Source organism: Biomphalaria glabrata, chromosome 7 (genome assembly GCF_947242115.1).
Source record: "Biomphalaria glabrata chromosome 7, xgBioGlab47.1, whole genome shotgun sequence".
Lineage (NCBI taxonomy): Eukaryota > Metazoa > Mollusca > Gastropoda > Planorbidae > Biomphalaria > Biomphalaria glabrata.
Genome location: NC_074717.1, coordinates 18,834,816 through 18,855,535, shown reverse-complemented (window position 1 = coordinate 18,855,535; position 20,720 = coordinate 18,834,816). Strand labels below are relative to the sequence as shown.

Sequence of the window (20,720 nt, the reverse complement as noted above, 5' to 3'; positions counted from 1 at the left end):
ACTAGATTACTGTCCCAAACACTACAGTGGCTTCCACTAGATCACTGTCCCAAACACTACAGTGGCTTTCACTAGATTACTGTCCCAAACACTACAGTGGCTTTCACTAGATTACTGTCCCAAACACTACAGTGGCTTCCACTAGATTACTGTCCCAAACACTACAGTGGCTTCCACTAGATCACTGTCCCAAACACTACAGTGGCTTCCACTAGATCACTGTCCCAAACACTACAGTGGCTTTCACTAGATTACTGTCCCAAACACTACAGTGATTTCCACTAGATCATTGTCCCAAACACTACAGTGGCTTCCACTAGATTACTGTCCCAAACACTACAGTGATTTCCACTAGATCATTGTCCCAAACACTACAGTGGCTTCCACTAGATCATTGTCCCAAACACTACAGTGGCTTTCACTAGATTACTGTCCCAAACACTACAGTGATTTCCACTAGATCATTGTCCCAAACACTACAGTGGCTTCCACTAGATTACTGTCCCAAACACTACAGTGGCTTCCACTAGATCATTTGACCAATTCTACTGTGCCAAACTGTGGTCTCCACTAGATCACTGGCCCAGTTCTAATGTGGGAAAAAAAACTTCTCGTAGCGAATTAATGCAGAAAATATGCGAGTGATAGAATATATGTCTTTTCAGATAATTTGTGCATCTCTCGGATATCACTACCGGATAGTAAACCGGATAGTAAAAAAATACACCTATATAATATGCATAAAGTGGACCTCGTTCCATTAATGTCTGTTGTACAATGTATTAATGTTTATATTAAAACAAAATAATGTGCTTAAAAATAGAGCCATTATGAATATGTACCAAACATCTTTTATTATAAAGACAAGGCGTGTTAATAACTTAATATAAATACAAATGAAACTTTACATCATAAATGCGCTTTACATACAGAGCAGCAACCCTAGACACTTTTTTCAATTTGTCTTGACCTTTGAGTAGGTTAGTTAACATGTTAAAATGCTACATTCCTTGACTACGTCATGCTGACCAGACGTCTGTCTAGCTGTGCGGGTATATCTCCAGAGGTAGAGATGAACAACTCCCACCCCTTTTATTTGTTTAGTCCATCACATTAAGTTTTTTTTATAGGCAGGTGACCACAAGTTAAATACGATGGACGTAGGTTTAATGTCAGTGTATTGACACTCTTTAGGGGTCACACCTTTCGAGGGAACTGAGTTTGTTTATTTAGTAGTTAATCTTTATTAGGGGGGCTGGACTACAAGAGCCACACCTCTAAGGTAACTAGGTATATTTCCAGATGGACAACTCCCTCCCCCTTTTATTTGTTTAGTCCATCACATTGAGTTCATTGATTGACAGGTGACCCCAAGTCAGATACGATGGACGTACGCACTCTCTAGAGGTCACACGAGGGAACTATGTTTGTTTACTTAGTAGTTAATCTTAATGGGGGGGGGGGAGAGGACTGGACTTCAAGCCAAACATCTACACGGGTATCCAGACAAAGAGTTTGCTTATTTGGAGAAAAATCTTAATCACGTGGTTGGGCTAGAGGCCACACCTTTTCAAGTGTGCCGAGTTACTTGAACATAAATCTCAATTAGTAAGATAGACTAAAGATCACACGCACCTAAACGAGTGACCTTTTGCTACACAGAACACAAACCGCGAGATTATATAGCCCAGTAAGCCAGTAACTAATTATTTTGTAGAAGACACGACCAGGGCTATCTTTAAATGGAGAGCTAAACAACCCCTACTCTTTATTTTATTTCTTTGGTCCTTGACACCCAATTTATTGATAAACATTGACCATTTTTAAGCCAGAATGAAAAAACACAACGTGCTAACAAAGGATATTACACTGTCAATAAATATTACGGTGAAATAATTTTTCTAACGTGTTAACTTGAATATTACTCCTGCAGTTAAGTGTCTTGATTTGATAACAATATTCTTAATAATTTGTGACAGTCAATTAACTCCTTCTTATTACTATTTTTTTTTTACTTAAGATGCGTACTTAGCCACTGTATATCAGTCCAGGACGACTTTTACACACCTGACATCCATAGGCTTACTATCGTTCCCTTTTGTAACAGTTACTGAAACCACGAATAAAATAATTAATAAGTATTAAGATGTTTCTAACATACGTTCTTTGCATTTAATGTTTCTTACGTACGTTCTTTGCACAATAAAATAAAACAAAGATGTGCATGTTTGCGTGTGTGTATTTTTGCCTTGTATTAAAATCTTTACAAAGAAAGCTAATTTCATTGTTTAATTTTTTTGACTTAATAAATAACGGAAAACCTTACAGTAAATTTTAAAATCGCATAAAATAAATTGAATAATAGTACCGCAGTTAGATCTAGCAAACAAAGAAACAATATGCTGGAGTGTAAAAAAAAAAACCCTTGACCTCTAACTAGTGGACGGGTATAATTTATCTATATGCTTGACTGACCATGCCAATGTGTTATCTTTTTTGACTGACACCTAACTCTATTGCGTGCGTATGCTCAAGGAAAAAACAATGCTTGATGGTTAAAACAAACAACTATACACACTACATTAGGACTACATGTGTAGGCTCACTAGGTATATCTGACCAGGTTGTTGCTCTAAAATGCATGAACACATACATCCGACCACTATACAAGGCAGATTGCACTTTACTTATGAGATTTACATTAGTAACTAGTTAAATATATACTAACATTATTTACATTGACCTTCCTACACACATCCTTTACAGTTGGTGGCATCGTACATACACACAGATACACTCATGCTATACAGATTATTAGAAATACTGTTAAGTTTGAATAAATCAATCAGTAACAGAGTTTAAACAATAAGGTATATCAAAGGAAAAAAAATAAAACCAGCAATATAGGTATGTGTTTTAACAGTTTCGTAAAATGTTCAGCAACACAAGCTATTAACAAGACACTTACGTATCCGGCTCCGGCTCCGGCCGAATATCAAATTTTACTATCCGGTCATATCCGGCCCCGGCCGGATATCAAAAAGTACTATCCGGTGCACCCCTAATATATATATATACAGTAACTGTCGCCTAATTTACTCCATTATTTTAGTATTAATATATATTGTCATCACGTGCGTACTATTTATTGTATTAGAACATTCAAATGTCTGTTTAAGTTAGTAGCCACAATGCCACATACTAGTGACCAAGTGTCGTTATTGTCTGTGATGACAAAAAATACTAGAATTAATTTACAATAATTCACATTTTTTACAGCTACCAAGTATATACTAGACAGGGAGACAGACAGAGACAGACACAGAGAGGCAGAGACACAGAAAGAGACAGAAATCAGACAGTGATAGGCACAGACAGTAGAGACAGAGAGAAATACGAAGAGACACAAAGAACCAGACACAGACAGAGAGAGACAAAGAGAGTGGGACAGACAGAGTGTGTGGGAGAGAGATGGAGAGAAAAAATGTATAAAAGTGGTTATAGTCTTTGCATGTGTATGTGGGCCGGTGGCATGTGTCTATCAAGAAATATTTTACTTACTCAAATAATGTCTGGTTCCGTTTGTGCCTTGTTACTTCCGCGTGACTGAGGGCCTAGTCTTGTACGAGCTATTAGTGTACAGCAATGTACCAATAGAAGGGGAACAATCGCTTCCTTCCACCTGTTATCTCATTGCGCAATCTTTGTGTTTTCTCTTTAGAACAGAAGAGTTATGTGTACATTGCCATTTTGTTTCAACCTTAGCAAGTATGTCTTCACAATCTATTCATATTCAAGTCTGTACAATTTAATCATAAGAAGTCAAAAGCAACAAACAAAACACGCAATTCTTGTACTGTCTAGAATACATGTAGCTGACTGTATCGTCACGTTCTAGAATACATGTAGCTGACTGTATCGTCACGTTCTAGAATACATGTAGCTGACTGTATCTTCACGTTCTAGAATACATGTAGCTGACTGTATCGTCACGTTCTAGAATACATGTAGCTGACTGTATCGTCACGTTCTAGAATACATGTAGCTGACTGTATCGTCACGTTTGCTGAACGTTGCTCAAATATGAAATTAACCTTCACGTGACCTTCTCATGACCACTCCCCCTCTTCAACCCTTAGAGGTTTTTTTTTTTTTTTTTTTTTGCATTTGAGAGTTACTTCCTACTCAGCCTCGATCTGAGAACATAGGTAGCCATTGTCGACTTTTGGAGAGGATACATTCGGGTTGGAGCAAGCAGACGAGATTAAGAGAGGATAAGATCTGGCTATGAGAGAAAACGATTTAAGACATAGTTCACAGAAGGTCAAGGTCAAGAGCCGCTGAGCCAAGCAGAAGTTCTTATTTATTGATTTACATTAATTTAAATGTGTACAGAAGCTGGTATGATTTCTGTTGTTTTTTTTTTGTGCCAAGCCAATAGTTGTGCTACTTCTCTGCGCTGTGTTTCACTCCATTGCTTATCTTTCCTTTGTTTGTGTCTATGTATAAGAGCAGGGACCGAATCACTTGCTGGGGAGAAACGAGTCACAACTGCTACAGAACAAACTTCTAGAGTTCTTTGTTCTATCTTGTAATGAGCTCCTTCCAACGATGAATTAAACTAATTCCTTCTAGAGCACTACTTGACAGATAGTCTACGCCACTACTTGACAGATAGTCTACGCCACTACTTGACAGATAGTCTACGCCACTACTTGACAGATAGTCTACGCCACTACTTGACAGATAGTCTACGCCACTACTTGACAGATAGTCTACGCCACTACTTGACAGATAGTCTACGCCACTACTTGACAGATAGTCTACGCCACTACTTGACAGATAGTCTACGCCACTACTTGACAGATAGTCTACGCCACTACTTGACAGATAGTCTACGCCACTACTTGACAGATAGTCTACGCCACTACTTGACAGATAGTCTACGCCACTACTTGACAGATAGTCTACGCCACTACTTGACAGATAGTCTATGCCACTACTTGACAGATAGTCTACGCCACTACTTGACAGATAGTCTACGCCACTACTATTCTACGCCACTACTTGACAGATAGTCTATGCCACTACTTGACAGATAGTCTACGCCACTACTTGACAGATAGTCTACGCCACTACTTGACAGATAGTCTACGCCACTACTTGACAGATAGTCTAAACAAATGATGAAGTTATAACTTAACAACATAACATCACTTACATATATATACTGATACGATTGAACGACTGAGCTTTACTATATTTTTCACTTCTACTTCACTTTCACTCCTAGTTCACTTTCACTCCTAGTTCACTTTCACTCCTAGTTCACTTTCACTCCTAGTTCACTTTCACTCCTAGTTCACTTTCACTCCTAGTTCACTTTCACTCCTAGTTCACTTTCACTCCTAGTTCACTTTCACTCCTAGTTCACTTTCACTCCTAGTTCACTTTCACTCCTAGTTCACTTTCACTCCTAGTTCACTTTCACTCCTAGTTCACTTTCACTCCTAGTTCACTTTCACTCCTAGTTCACTTGAAATATATAAAGAACGGAAAGTCTTAGAACAACTTATGGACCTGCTACAACTTATGGACCTGCTACAACTTATGGACCTGCTACAACTTATGGACCTGCTACAACTTATGGACCTGCTACAACTTATGGACCTGCTACAACTTATGGACCTGCTACAACTTATGGACCTGCTACAACTTATGGACCTGCTACAACTTATGGACCTGCTACAACTTATGGACCTGCTACAACTTATGGACCTGCTACAACTTATGGACCTGCTACAACTTATGGACCTGCTACAACCTATGGACCTGCTACAACTTATGGACCTGCTACAACTTATGGACTTGCTACAACTTATGGACCTGCTACAATTTATGGACCTGCTACAACTTATGGACCTGCTACAACTCAATGACTTCAGAAGCTCAAAGGACCCCAACTAACTCCCTTTCCCCCAATGTATACCTATCGAAATCTAGAATTCTAGAAACTTCTGTCCCAAATAGCCTACTTCACTTATCTATCACCTTCCATTCTATCACTCTTTCTCTGATTGGTGAATTATAATTAACACATATTTACTCCTGTGAACTTCTTTTGACCTAACCCTTTCTTGAAAGATGTAGCATGAGGTCATGTGCACGAGGTCATGCATCCATTCGTGACATAAGCAATGTCTGTACACAAAATTATAGTACGCTATGTATGTGTGTGTATATATATATATATATATATATTATTGATGTAGAGTAACTGAACTGTTTATTTCTTACGTATGTCCAACGTGTCAGAAGGTTATGTCCGTTATGTGTTGATATTGTGATCTGATTAAATAAGCCAAGTATTTTGTAATTTGAGTAGAGTTCTTTTATAACAATACCCAAAGTACTGTCTTAAAATGTATATTTAAAAAAATGTCATCAGGTATATGTTAACTTAACAATGTTTCCACTGGACTTTATCCTAATTAAGAGTGTCTTAATGTTTACCTACACCAAAGAATGTTTTAATTAAAGTAGATTTCTACTACACGATATTTTTAACTGCTAGAAACAATATTCACAAAATGTTCCTTGACCACTAGAAACTCTTTTTTTTTCATTTGTAATGTTTACACACAGAAAAAGAAGACATTAACCTTGTGTCAGGCTAACCTTGTATTTCAACCTATTTAGTAGTTTTAAGTTGATGCAGAGCCAATCATTGCCCATTACATTCGAGATTCGTAAAACCTCAATGATTCAGGTAACATTAGAGCGTCTCAAAACTAAAAAAAAAAATTGCGATTAATTAGATAACCCTGTCCAGGCTTTATATTTATAGGTCTATGGTTAAGCCTTGTTTTGAAACCCGAATTATAGATTGAACTGTTGATCGCGTAACTTCCGTCACGTGGGCCCCAGCAGGTATGGGTTACAAAACAATTAGGTAATGGAGGATAACTCGGAAATTTAATTACGTCTTGGCGCTGGCTTTCCTCTTGTTCCAGTTTTTTCAATGTGTCTATTCTTCTAAAAGCTTTCTCGTTTCTTTACTGGCTCTCCATCACTTAGTGAACATCCTGTAGTGAACATCATTTCGTGAACATCCTTTAGTGAACATCCTTTAGTGAACATCCTTTATTGAACATCTTTTAGTCTGTCCGTCCGTCCGCCCCGTTTAGATCTCGTAAACTAGAAAAGATACTGAAACTCTGACACCATTATATTTTAGACCATTCCAAGTTCTGAGGCAACGGCTACTTTTTTTTTTTTTTTCTGAAAGCGAAAAATCTCAATGTTTAAATCCCTCATACAAGTAGTTTGTTCATAAAAATACATACAACTTTAACACTAGTCACTATGAATAGTAACAAACACAGGGGGCTCTTTAGAAGAGGACATGACCATACACCATATTTTTAACATATTTATGCAAAAGGTTTTAGATTTTTTTTAAACGTCTATGACTCGAGTTGTTGAGTCCAGAGGAACGGAAGCCCTTACAGTAAATGATTATACTTATATTATACTCATTAGCGTCACAGGCTCTCTGGCTCCTGATTTCTCAGTAGGGTCTGGGTTAAGTCGCATGTCAGCGAAAGTTTAGCGTTAGAGTATTACTTCCCTTAGGTGGCTAGTCGTCAAAATTGCCGGAAGTTGTAATGGTTATAAACATCCCACTACCTATAAAATGTTTCCAATAGCATGCGTCTAACTTAGTCTCTGACCTTCAGCCCAACCCTTTGCATTTAGGTTTTGTTTGATTTGTTTCATATTAACATGATCAAGTTATCACATGACATGAAGAAAGATTTGTATCATTGAGTTTGTTATTGACAGGAGGTAATCAACATTGATCACAATATAATATTTAGCGTTTCTGTACAAAGACTAATACAAAGAGATTTTTTGTTTCCCTAAATACGTTTAAGATTTGAACTAATTATATCCGGGACGATAAGTCAAGTCATAGCAAGATAAACAAACAGACAAGGAAACTACGTTCTTACTGCTAGTGTGGCACTAGAGCTCTTCAACCAAATACAAGACCAGAAGACACAGAAACACACGACTTGTGACTCTCTGAACAGACGCAGGTGAAAATTAACCGACATTGTTTTAATGGGGGATAATTTTAAGCCATCTCAACCTATGTGCCCACTGTAAGTGCTATAAATAATCCGTCAGATTGCCCTCACTGGCCTAGAGGAAAACAGCTGGCAGGAAATGGATTCTGAAAGAGACAGCTGGAGAACTCTTTGTAAAGGTCATGGGACTGTCATGAGACAAAATATGCTTTAGTGTGTCTGCGTTGTCATGGGAAGTATCGTACTCTTCCTTAAACTCAAACTCGAAGACAATGTCTTAATTGGTGAATGAATGGAAACAAATTTAAGGTTAGACAATTAAAGACTTGAGACATTAATTAGAATGCCAGCAAGTTCAACAGTTAGGATACATAGATTGCTGGGTGCATAGACTTTAGGACGAAAGGATCGTCAAAGTTCTAGTTTAGGCGAAAGGCCTTACACTCAGCTTCACTTGACCACTGCCCAGTTGTCGTGTTTTTGTGTTATATAAGACAAATCCAAGTCATTAGTTTCTCTTCACGTGTGTACCTCTAGTTATCATGACAATAGAAAGCTGTGCACGTTGTAGACGAGGTTCACATTGAGTTTAGTCTAAGTTGTCCCAGTCTATTGGATCTCATAATACTTTCAGAGACTCCAAATAACTTTTGAGCAGCACTTTGTTTATAACAGATACTAAACCAAAAATATTAATACAATTAGTAAGTATTGCATCGTTAAATGAGCTTTTTATTTTTAACTTTAAATTTACAACGCTGACAGTACGACTTCTCTCTGTCTCTCTTTCTCCCTCTCTCTTTCTCCCTCCCTCTCTATCTCTGTCTCTCTTTCTCCCTCCCTCTTTCTCCCTCTCTCTTTCTTCCTCTCTCTTTCTCCCTCCATCTCTATCTCTGTCTCTCTTTCTCCCTCTCTCTTTCTCCCTCTCTCTTTCTCCCTCCCTCTCTATCTCTGTCTCTCTTTCTCTCTCTCTCTCTCTTTCTCCCTCCCTCTTTCTCCCTTTCTCTTTCTTCCTCTCTCTTTCTCCCTCCATCTCTATCTCTGTCTCTCTTTCTCCCTCTCTCTTTCTCCAACCCTCTCTATCTCTCTTTCTCCCTCTTTCTTTCTCCCTCCATCTCTATCTCTGTCTCTCTTTCTCCCTCTCTCTTTCTCCCACCCTCTCTATCTCTCTTTCTCCCTCTCTCTTTCTCCCTCCATCTCTGTCTCTCTTTCTCCCTCTGTCTTTCTCCCACCCTCTCTATCTCTCTTTCTCCCTCTCTCTTTCTCCCTCCCTCTTTCTCCCTCTCTCTTTCTTCCTCTCTCTTTCTCCTTCCATCTCTATCTCTGTCTCTCTTTCTCCCTCTCTCTTTCTCCCCCTCTCTTTCTCTCTCACTCCGTCTCAGTATCTACAGTGACCAAAGATCAATAAGCTGGGGTTTTATTTTTCCTCCCTGGCAAGTGGATAAAGGTGACCTGACGTTCTGAACCAGACACTTACTTTGAGTACAAGATGGCTTGATTCCAGGAGATGTGTCAGCTACGTGTAGTCATGCACGGCTTCACCTGGCCAGCGCAATCAGCTGGAACTAACTACACGCCAATGTTAATCAAAGCAGACGTCTCCACCTACTAACAGCTTCCAGCGCTGCTCCATCTAGTCTATGATCTCATTAGTGAGTGGAGGCTAGGTTGAAGTGGTCTTAACGTTTAACAACTTCATACGTGCTAGTCAGTGCAGTGTATTGCCCTACTAGATCTGGGTATTTGGAGACACACGTTATTGAGTTTTTAGTGCTGCGTGTACACTGTACGTTGACGGTTGGGGGCAGTAACTCCATTACTATTTGACAATTGTATTGGGTTTAGATGTACCTGTTGTCCTATTTCATTTTTTCCTCTATTATATATTAAGAATTTGGGGGGGGGGGGGAATGGTTAAATAGATCTAACATTTAAAGAGTAACATTTTCCATTTCAGTCTTTAAAAGTTGAAAAGCAACTCTTGCTTTTGTGTTGTTGGATGTCCGTCTGTCACCTATAGAGTGTAAAAACTAAACCGCCATAACCTGGTTACAATAGATACAACGACTGTTTCTCTAACTCTAAAAGCGAAGCCATATTGTTGTTTTACAATAATAAAACGGACTTTTCGTTAACTATTTTAAACTAAAACGAAATTGTGCTATTTTATATAGATCTAGTATTCAAGCTACTTTACCTATCAATAGGAGCCGGAGACAACAGCTCAAAACAGAAAGCTTCTATCAACTCTGTCTGTCTGAACACGTTATTTCTCAAACACTCATATTCGGATTAAGTCGAAACTTCGCACCTTTATTTATTGGCTTAGACAATACATGAATTAATTAAAAAAAACAAACTAATTAGTCAATTAATTATTGGTAATCAATTATTTTGTTTAATATCAAAGAAGGGAAATCTCCATTTTTGAGAGTTGTGGTTGTAACGCGGTGTTCTCCCCCTTAGGTATTGCCTAATAGGTGTTGCCTTTTTTTAAAAGTACTTTTTATATTTGTCTAGTTTACAAGTCTTTTCCTGACACATTGTCACTCTTTAAAATACACTCATTTGTAGCTACTAGTCCACTACTTTTCATGTAGTCCACCAGTTCTCATGTCCACTACTTCTCCCTTATTCCCCTGATTAAATGTTGACTCAAGCAATGAAGCATTAACAACGAACGACTGACTTGACAAGGTGAAGCTATTCTGAGCGTCCAATAACCCGGCCATAGGGCTGGTCGATCCGTTAAAAACAAATGGCCTTAACATTATACTTTATGTTTTGTATATTGTGTTCACAGTGGATCTAGTGGACAACTAGTTTCTAGCTGACCAACAGGCAACAAAATGTTAGAGCTCGTAGAATACATTTACGTACTCGATGTGTGTCCAACTGACCATCGAGGGCTCAGAATCTTGACCCGCCTCACTGGAAAAGCCTCGCCTAAAACCTAATTGTCTTAACATATTAATATTAATTAATAATAACAAATGACATTTGATTGAATTGTGGTACACATTTCGAATTATTGTTAATTAATCACGCGTAGAACTTTCAAAGCAATCTATACCCATTTAAAGTTATCATTGCATTTGGGGGCTGGGGAAACAACTCGACTTCAATATCATGCAATGAAAATTTTACTGGTTTATTTCCCTTGTCTTATTTGTTTATCTTGAGGAGGTTTTCTCCTTTTTAACATGAGTGCCTGATGAAGGACAAGTGTTTTGTTTTGTTTTTACTCGAAGATTAAAGGAATGGATGAACAGATTTGTAGACTATTTGTATTACACAAATAACAAACTAGTGTTTAAGAGGGAAGACATATTAGGAACTCCATTTATTACGTAAACACAAGCGGTGTTGCACTGACGCGCTAGTGTGCAAATGTACATATATTACTATAATGTTACAAGATTAATCTATTTGAGTGTCTTACGGGTTGATCTAAGTCATTCATACAACAGACAACAATGTTAACCAATGACTTTTGTTTTTTATTTGATGATAAAATGTTTACAATTTTTCTTAAATTATAAACTTGTCCAAGTGAAACAACTCCTCATAGGACTTTGGATTAAAAAATAACTTTAATCATAAGTACGACAGTAAAAGAGGAGAGAGAATTTTCTATAAAACTAATTTACATTAAGTCAAAAGTACAAAACCTGTTCTACAACATAAAGTAATTTCAACTTGTATTTATTTATGTGCTCATAGATATAGTCACTATTAGTCATACCAATAGTTAGTTTCAGAAAGTTGTTTCTTGGACACTGATGACTATTTTGAAGTTTTGTCCTCTATTAGTCCATTTGAATCTTTCTCTCAACTGCTGAGCAGATAACTTGAGTCTATTAGAGATTCAGTAAAAAGTTCTCAACAAATAAAGTGATCCTTTGGCAGGTCTGTGTTGTCATCAAGATAGAATGAACAAAATGTTTAGGCTCCAGGTCGCTTTGAACTCTTGCTCTCTACCTGGCACAACTTGCATACTTGAAATAATTCGTTTCGAACCCAGTACATAATGAAGATGCACTGAGTCATGAGTACGTCACTGAACTCACCCGGACAGACTGACTTCTGCTGATTGTTAAGAAACGTTTCATTTCATTGGCGGGATGGGTGACTTGTCAGGTCAAAACCACTTGGCTACCTAACAAGAGGGGTTGAGTTCGAGGCAGCACGGAAACCCTTTCACAGCAAATACTCTCCCCCCCCCCCCCCGACCCTAACTAAGCATGCTGTAAGCATGAAAGACGGTTATATAAAAGATTTTTTTTTTAAATCTTGTTTTAACATCAGAGTTTATTTCAGCAGTAAATTTCACTACTAAAACTGTGGAGTTCAGGTTCTGTCTCACATTAGTGAAATTAAACGTTTAGTATAAGCAATGTTGAGTTCTCGTTCTAATGGTCTACTTCCAAAATGTTTCTTTAATTTAAACCTCTGGCTCAATAATGACCAGAATTACTTTAAACGTTCGTATCACTAATGACCAGAGGCGTCCGAAATTCCCGAAACTAAAAATCCCCGTCTTCACCAGAATTCGAACCAAGGACAACCGGTTCGGAAGCCAAGCGCTTTACCGCTCAGCCCCTCTCACTCGTCTAAGTGTCATTTTTTTTTGTCTTTTTTTTGTTCTCTTTCTCTACTGTTCTCTCTCTCTCTCTCTCTCTCTTTCTCTCTCTCTCTCTCTCTCTCTTCTTTCACTTCTCTCTTTCCTGTGTTGTTTATTTGTGTTTTCTTCTTCAAAACATGTGTGTCTTGTTGACTCATCAAGTGAACTTAAAGGAAATGAAAACCAGTGTGCCAGGTTCCTGCTGACTTCTGACAACGGAGTTAAGTTCTGAATATCAGGACGCTATCTCTATGAAACATTTAATAGAATCCAATGTTATGAGAAACTTTGCCTCATTGGTTTCTTTTTATTATTATTATTTTATTTTATTTTTAAAGGCTTATTATTGATTTTGACCGTTCGGTATCAAACACTGAAAATTAAATGTAGATCTATATTTAAAAAAAGTTACTGGACATTTACTGAGTAATCTAAGAGCAATCAATCATATACTGTTGACACACACACACACACACAGTGTCGTCTCTAAGAAGGCTACCTGATAAGAACCTCAACCAGCAAGCTATTGATGACTGATTCTATAGACTACCAAAGGGCCCATAGTTCTACTTACTCAATGTCCCTGCTTCCACCGCACACACAGGCACAGATGTGACATTTTGAAAGGACTCATCGGTTTAAGACAAGAGTTTACTGAGCGCTCATTGCACAGTAGTCGACTCCACCCAAAGTGAACCACAGCGATAAGGTCTCGGAGCTGTTTGAATCATTTGACTCATGGTCTACTTACGCCCACACTCACGTCAACGCACTCACATTTTCCCCATACCCATAAACACACACACACACATACAAAAACATGCACTCGAGCCCAGGCTTCAAAACAAACTGAACCTAAAACTTGGTTGAAATGTTTTCTTTTCCTTCTGTCTCTCTCTCTCCCGAGATTGACTTGTTGGTAAGGATTAATACAAGCTCGTAGTAACTATGTCACATTAGTGCATAGATCTCACTGTTTATAGAAGTGGAAGTGTGAGGCCTATGTGTAAGTGTGACGGTACTTATCCTATATCTGTGTGTGGAGCTGGATCTATCCGACATTTCTAATGGACAGGGACAAAACTAAGGATCAAAACATCTCTAACAAGTAAGTTCAACTAGGGTCACACTTAAAGGCTCTAACACAGGCTCTGTATACAAATCTTTAGCAAATACATTTAGAGAGGCCTGGTCAACGGGGCCCAGGCTAACGGGCCCTTTACGCTCATTTCTTTTTACTTTTTTTTTTGTACGTTCTTGCTGGATTATTTTCATTGTTGTGCATCCAGTTCTATAATGTGCACATCTTTTATTAACCCAGATGACACTAATGACGTCTTCTTAAAGTTCTTTTTTTTTTTTTACTACAGTGACGAATAAAAAAAATTAATGATCAGAAATATTCACGCATCTTTCTAATTATCGTTTTTTTCTTTGTTGTTTATTTTAATAGGGGTACTATTAATTAATATTTCCAAATATGTATAACTAGCAGTACACACCGGCTGCGCCCGTTGATTTGTTCCTAGGTTTTATTTGTTTTTATGACCGAAACACTCCCTTCTATTTTTTATTCTAATAAACAGGCCGCATTTGAACACTCCAACTAACATAGAATTGTATCCCTTGATTTAGTGTCTCTGTTACAATGAAACTTCACAGCCCGCTCTCTTTCTCGCTCTCTGTAATCCCCATTTAGTATTATTATTTATTTATTTTTTTGTTTTTTTTTACCTGCGCATTTCTCCCACATAGACTTGAAAAGACCCGCTTCCATAATGCGCCCTCGACACATAGGCCCCCTACACGCTCTCATTTGTTGGCTCGTTGATTTCAGTAACACTTTTACTTCTCCCCCGCCAAAACACAAAGTCCTTTGTACACATTCCCGTTCCTATTTCTACATGTCTCTTGGTATTTTGTTCTCTAAATAAAAAGTAAGATCAATTTGGTTTTATTGTCATCATTTATTTGACCCGTTTGAGTGTAGAGAAATGACGATAGATCTAGAATCTAGATTTTCAATGTTACAAGAATTTAGTTGTTTGTTTGACAGTGACACAAAGTACCATTACTTGCTCTCTCTGTCTCTCCCTCTGTCTCTCTCTGTCTCTCTCTCTCTCTTTGTCTCTCTCTAAAAAAAAAAGACTCTAGTTGTATCAAAATGAACCGACTACAAACTCTGAGGCCATAGTTTAAAAAGATCAAAACAAAAAAGTGTAATGAATTTCCTCAGTTATAGATCTAACAGTTATATAAATCTATATGAGGCTAACCATGGAACTAAAGGCCTACTAACTACACAATTTCTAGGTCAGCAATTACAAAGAGGTCAAATCCTTTCTGCCAAATGTACAATGTAACACTTGACTTTGGTGCACACCCAACACGCATCAAAGAGTTATTGACAAAAAAGAAGTTTATTTATTTGCATTAGATCTAGTCTTTTTTAAGATTTGTAAAAAAAAAAAACAACTAAAATTCATGCAGTATTTGTTTTCGGTGGGGGGGGGGTGGAGAAGAAATAACGTGTACAAACTTTTGTACCATACAGACAGACTAAACAGAGTTGATATAAACTTTGTAATAAAAAAAAAACAAGAATGATATCAGCTTAGGCTTACAGATGTATGTGTGTGAGAAACAGAACGTGACAATAAACTAGAGCTCTAACAAGAAACTTGTCCCCCCCCCCCCGACCTATCCTCCTTCTACGTCATCGTGTTGAATGTTTCCTCCTGTTTACACTCAGGTCTATTTAGGAACCGGAAATCCCTTGTGGCGTATTCTTCAAAATACACTGGAAGGATTTTGGCGATATGGAAGATAAGATAGATCAAAACAATGAAGGAAGACAAATATATTTATGGTTAATATCTCAATGATTGTAAACTTAATAATAAGATAAGCTGGTTATCTTTTAGCTGCCATCATTTTCAGTATATTGATAGAGCAGAGTAAATTTCCTAAATCCAGTTCTGGTAAACGAAAGTAGGTAATATAAATCATGATATAAGCGAGTTCTTGTTCACTGAACTATATATCTATCCTAACTAGACGTTACATGAGTAGATAGTTCTCACAGTTTAAAATGCATTGTACATTGTATGTGTTTGAGAAATTATGTTTCTTTCACAGTACATTGTAATTTGATCGTTTTATAATAGCTGAAAGCAAGACACAATAAAAATACAGTTTACGATTCTTAGACTTAAAGCATTGAGTTCTGTGCAACAGTCATTTTTAAATCCTCTAAATGCAAACCATTAAAATTATATATGTAAGCCTTTTTTTTGTCATAAAATTACACCATTTTTTAAAACTATTTAGTATTATCAATAAAAAACTGGGAGGGCTATTTTATAAAGATTATTGTTTTTGCATATTTATTTAAAATTTATGCATACTGTTTAGTTATTTGGAAAACAAAGTGTGTTTTTTTTATTACTATAGTATATACATATACAAACTACTTATGATTTACAAAATACTTTTATTTATGTTTAAAAAATAGCACTGATGTGATGTACACACCTGTCAGCCAAATCTATTAAAGACATATTACAAGACATGTTTCATAGAACAAGACAGTCATAGGAGAAGATATGTTTCATAGAACAAGACAGTCATAGGACAAGATATGTTTCATAGAACAAGACAGTCGTAGGACAAGATATGTTTCATAGAACAAGACAGTCATAGGACAAGATATGTTTCATAGAACAAGACAATCGTAGGACAAGATATGTTTCATAGAACAAGACAGTCATGGGACAAGATATGTTTCATAGAACAAGACAGTCATAGGACAAGATATGTTTCATAAAACAAGACAGTCATAGGACAAGATATGTTTCATAGAACAAGACAGGTCATAAAATCAAAAAATGTTTCATAGAACAAGACAGTCATAGGACAAGATATGTTTCATAGAAAAAGACAGTCGTAGGACAAGATATGTTTCATAGAACAAGACAGTCATAGGACAAGATATGTTTCATAGAACAAGACAGTCATAGGACAAGACATGTTTCATAGAACAGGACAGTCATATGACAAGATATGTTTCATAGAACAATACAGTCATAGGACAAGATATGTTTCATAGAACAAGACAGTCATAGGACAAGATATGTTTCATAGAACAAGACAGTCGTAGGACAAGATATGTTTCATAGAACAAGACAGTCATAGGACAAGATATGTTTCATAGAACAAGACAATCGTAGAACAAGACATGTTTCATAGAACAAGACAGTCGTAGGACAATATATATGTTTCATAGAACAAGACAGTCGTAGGACAAGACATGTTTCATAGAACAAGACAGTCATAGGACAAGATATGTTTCATACAACAAGACAGTCATAGGACAAGATATGTTTCATAGAACAAGACAGTCATAGGTCAAGATATGTTTCATAGAACAAGACAGTCATAGGACAAGATATGTTTCATAGAACAAGACAGTCGTAGGACAAGATATGTTTCATAGAACAAGACAGTCATAGGTCAAGATATGTTTCATAGAACAAGACAGTCATAGGACAAGACATTTTTGATAGAACAAGACAGTCATAGGTCAAGACTGACTTAATCCTAAAATGTGGACATGTTTGAAGCCACGGATATGCATCTTGAAATGAAAGAAGATGGTAGTCAGACTTTTTGAGTCTCTGTTTCTTGACCAGCAATAGATCAGCGTTCTGGTGCAGGTATTGTAGCCACAAGGTGAAGGTCGCTTGAGATTGTACACAGTCAACTTTTTTTTCCTGTTGATAGCTTGCAGTGAGCAAACGAAGCTAATGTACCTGGCATGTCTTTCATCGTCAAGTGGTCTCCTCTAATTTGGCTGTATGAAGACAACTTGGCAGCCTCTAACAGACAGGTACTTGTCCTGGCACAAACACATAGACTTACCTCAAGGGAAATGAGGAAGACTGTCTGGGTTTTTGTTGCTTCGCTAATACACATCTGACATAGAGCGCGTTGTACGCCTCTGACCTTTAACCCTGACCTTATCTCTAACTCGGAATTTAGCTGTAACCTTGACCTTGGCGCTAACCTTAATTCTGACCTTAATCTCACCCTGACTCTGACCTTATCTCTAGCTCTGACTTTAACTGTAAACGTGAATCTTACCTTAACCTTAACTCAGAGCTTAACACTATCCTTTATACTTACTCTGTTCTTAACTCTAACCCTGTGAATTAGATAAGCCTTCTCTACAGCGCGTGAAGAGATATATTTACAGATATATTGCTTCAGTATTATAATGTCTGTTTGATTGCTAGTTGGTTGGGTTCGGTTTGCAATTTATTTTCTGGGAGTCCTTGTCATTTTTAAAACAAGCAATAGAAAAAAAGAATTATTTTTAAAACCAAAGCTTATCTATGGAAAATAACCGTTAATACTGCCATCTGAAAATTACACAAGATTTATCCCCCTTTCTGCTATATAAATCTAAACTAATTAATTAGTACGAAAACAATACGTAATAATGAGACTAAATCCATATATATATATATATATATATATATATATATATATATATATATATATATATATATATATATATATATATATATATATCCACATCTCTCATTAAATAACATTCCCCTTATATTGAAATCAAACAGAATAATAAATCAACAGCAATTAATTTAGTAATAGTTTATATTTCTTGTTCGTGATTTATATATGTCAGGTTCAATGAGTAGTTGTGGAAAGTTTTAATTTGATCCAAGAATGGGAAATGGGAGAAAAAAAACATAGTAAGTAAGTTCAAACTTTTTAACAGACAAACAGACAGAATGAGTTGATATAAGTCTTGTAAGAAAGTTTATAATTTTCTAAATTATATAGATTATGTCTAGTCACGTCAAGTCATTTACACACAAAAAAGTAACATAGAAAAAGTTTTTTAAATTTAATTTCTCGTCTATGAAGCCAATGGCAGTCTATAGTATCTCATTGTATTCATTTCTTGTATTCTACTATATATGGTATTCATGACTGATTGATCAAGAAATCTCAGCAAATGTCGTACGGATTCGCGATAAAATTGAAAAAACAATGAAAAAAAAACTGTCACATGACAGCCTGTGTGTATTACGTAATTTGTGTAGAAGAGATAGATAACCACGTGGCTAAATGTTGTTTGTTTACGATTGGTGAATGAGGTCCATTAACACACACAATTAATCCGTCTTTTTAAAGAGTCAACTTATTTTAAATTTGCCTACGCTTTATTAAAGACGCACTTCAAATAAATAAACACAAATCCCAATAGCATCAAAAAAAGATCTAGCGTCTATTTCTTTTTTTTCCTCGAGAAATTGAGGATCAATACTTGATAGCATTGTGATTTGTCTACATTGTAAAGAAATGAAATACCACAATAAATGTAGAATGGGAAACTGAAATGTGGCAGATATTTGGGGCTGAAGAAATGTCAGAGATTATATATAGGACTCATTTGTTGTTGTTGTTGTTGTTGTTGTTGTTGTTGGGTGGGAGGAGGAAAAGCAAATCAATAATAATTAAAAGTGATTCAATAAAAATCATGGGGAACAAATCAATGGCCGTAACCGGTGTGTAATGCTGGTGTCTCAATATTGCAAGGAGTTTTCCGGTGACCTTACACCATCAAGTTCTTCTATTACATCCCAGCTGATTTCTACATCAGACTGTGCGCCATGAATGTCTGTTTATTTCTTTACGATTCAACACTTTACAAAGAAACATTTGTGTCGGGTGCAGGAATACCCGCAGAAAACGTGTTGGAAATTGCCAAATTTAATTTAAACATGATTAAACGTTATAACGGTCAAACCAGAGTTTTCAATGTGTTACCAATTAGCAAGTATTTTTTTCCGAATATATAAAAAAAATTGTCAAATTTCTAACAAACTCGTTTGAGCCACTTTCTATATCCGTGTCCACTCAGTGTCTGTAATTATATGAAGAGTTTGCAAGCTAATAAGAGGATTTTAGAGTTATACTGCAAATACCAAAGAACAAATAGATTCCGAGCTTCTCCCTCAAACAAATATGAACTAGTATTATTATTCCAGTTGAATCCTTACACCCACACTTTTGAAAGTAAGTTAGACAGCAAGGGCTAAGGCAAACGTTGGTTGCTGTTGTTGTTGTTGGTTGTCAACACACACACACACATCTCGTGCTGCTTCTTACAGAGAAATGTTCTGAAAGACAAAACGCACTGTCCCTGTGTACGACCTATATTGGAATGAGATTTCGCTCACTATTTGCCGAAGCAACAAACAAATAGAACACAGGTAACGTCTAAACAAGATCACGGCTCTATCATTAGACCTGTTACTTCATTGGACGCTCTCATCAGCCACGGGGCCTCTGTCAGGCAAAGATATATCTTTCACCGTGAGCGACTAGGTAAAAAAAAATATATCTAAGTAGAAAAGATAACCTCAATACACTTTTTTTTAAAAGAAGATATTTTTAAAACAGAATTGAAGACAAGAAAAAAAAGAAAGCCATTGGCTGTGCTGAACTCTCAAGCAGTCGTAGTGGATTGTTGGCTGTTTCTGGGTAGTTTCTAGGTGTACGTCTGTGTAGTGGTGTGTTGCATTAGTGGAACTATTTTGGAACCGTTACAAACTGCGTTTGGCATTCAGGAGCCACTTGTCCTGACTCCAGACAATATAGTGAACAAGACTTTGAAAAGAAATGTTTCGACTTCTTGTCTCTGGATTCTAAATTATTGTCGGATTATTGAAGTGTTTAGTTATTCTTGATAAACTCTGTGTTTAATATTCACCGGATTTAGATGTGTTTAAATGTGTTCAATTGAATTGTTTGAATAATTCCGTGTTGGTCAAAAAGTGTATGCGTTGGTTGTGTTTATTGCTTGTGTTTATTGTTTGTGTTTATTGCGTGTGTTTATTGTTTGTGTTTATTGCGTGAGTTTATTGCTTGTGTTTATTGCTTGTGTTTATTGCTTGTGTTTATCATGTACGTTT

At 36.7% G+C, this 20,720-nt stretch overlaps 1 protein-coding gene across 3 annotated transcripts in view; it reads left to right on the top strand.

The window, feature by feature from the left end:
- The window catches only part of LOC106052955 (protein-glutamine gamma-glutamyltransferase K-like), an 83,488-nt gene that overhangs the window by 20,954 nt on the left and 41,814 nt on the right, over positions 1-20,720 (top strand). Inside the window, exon 1 of one of the 3 annotated variants that reach the window (XM_056035139.1) lies at positions 13,546-13,825. The exons of the other annotated variants lie outside the window; for them this stretch is intronic. Within the exon in view, the coding sequence (XP_055891114.1) occupies positions 13,785-13,825 (41 nt within the window). The 5' untranslated portion in view covers positions 13,546-13,784. Of the gene's footprint in view, positions 1-13,545; positions 13,826-20,720 lie in introns of those variants that run through there. 3 annotated transcript variants of the gene reach the window in all.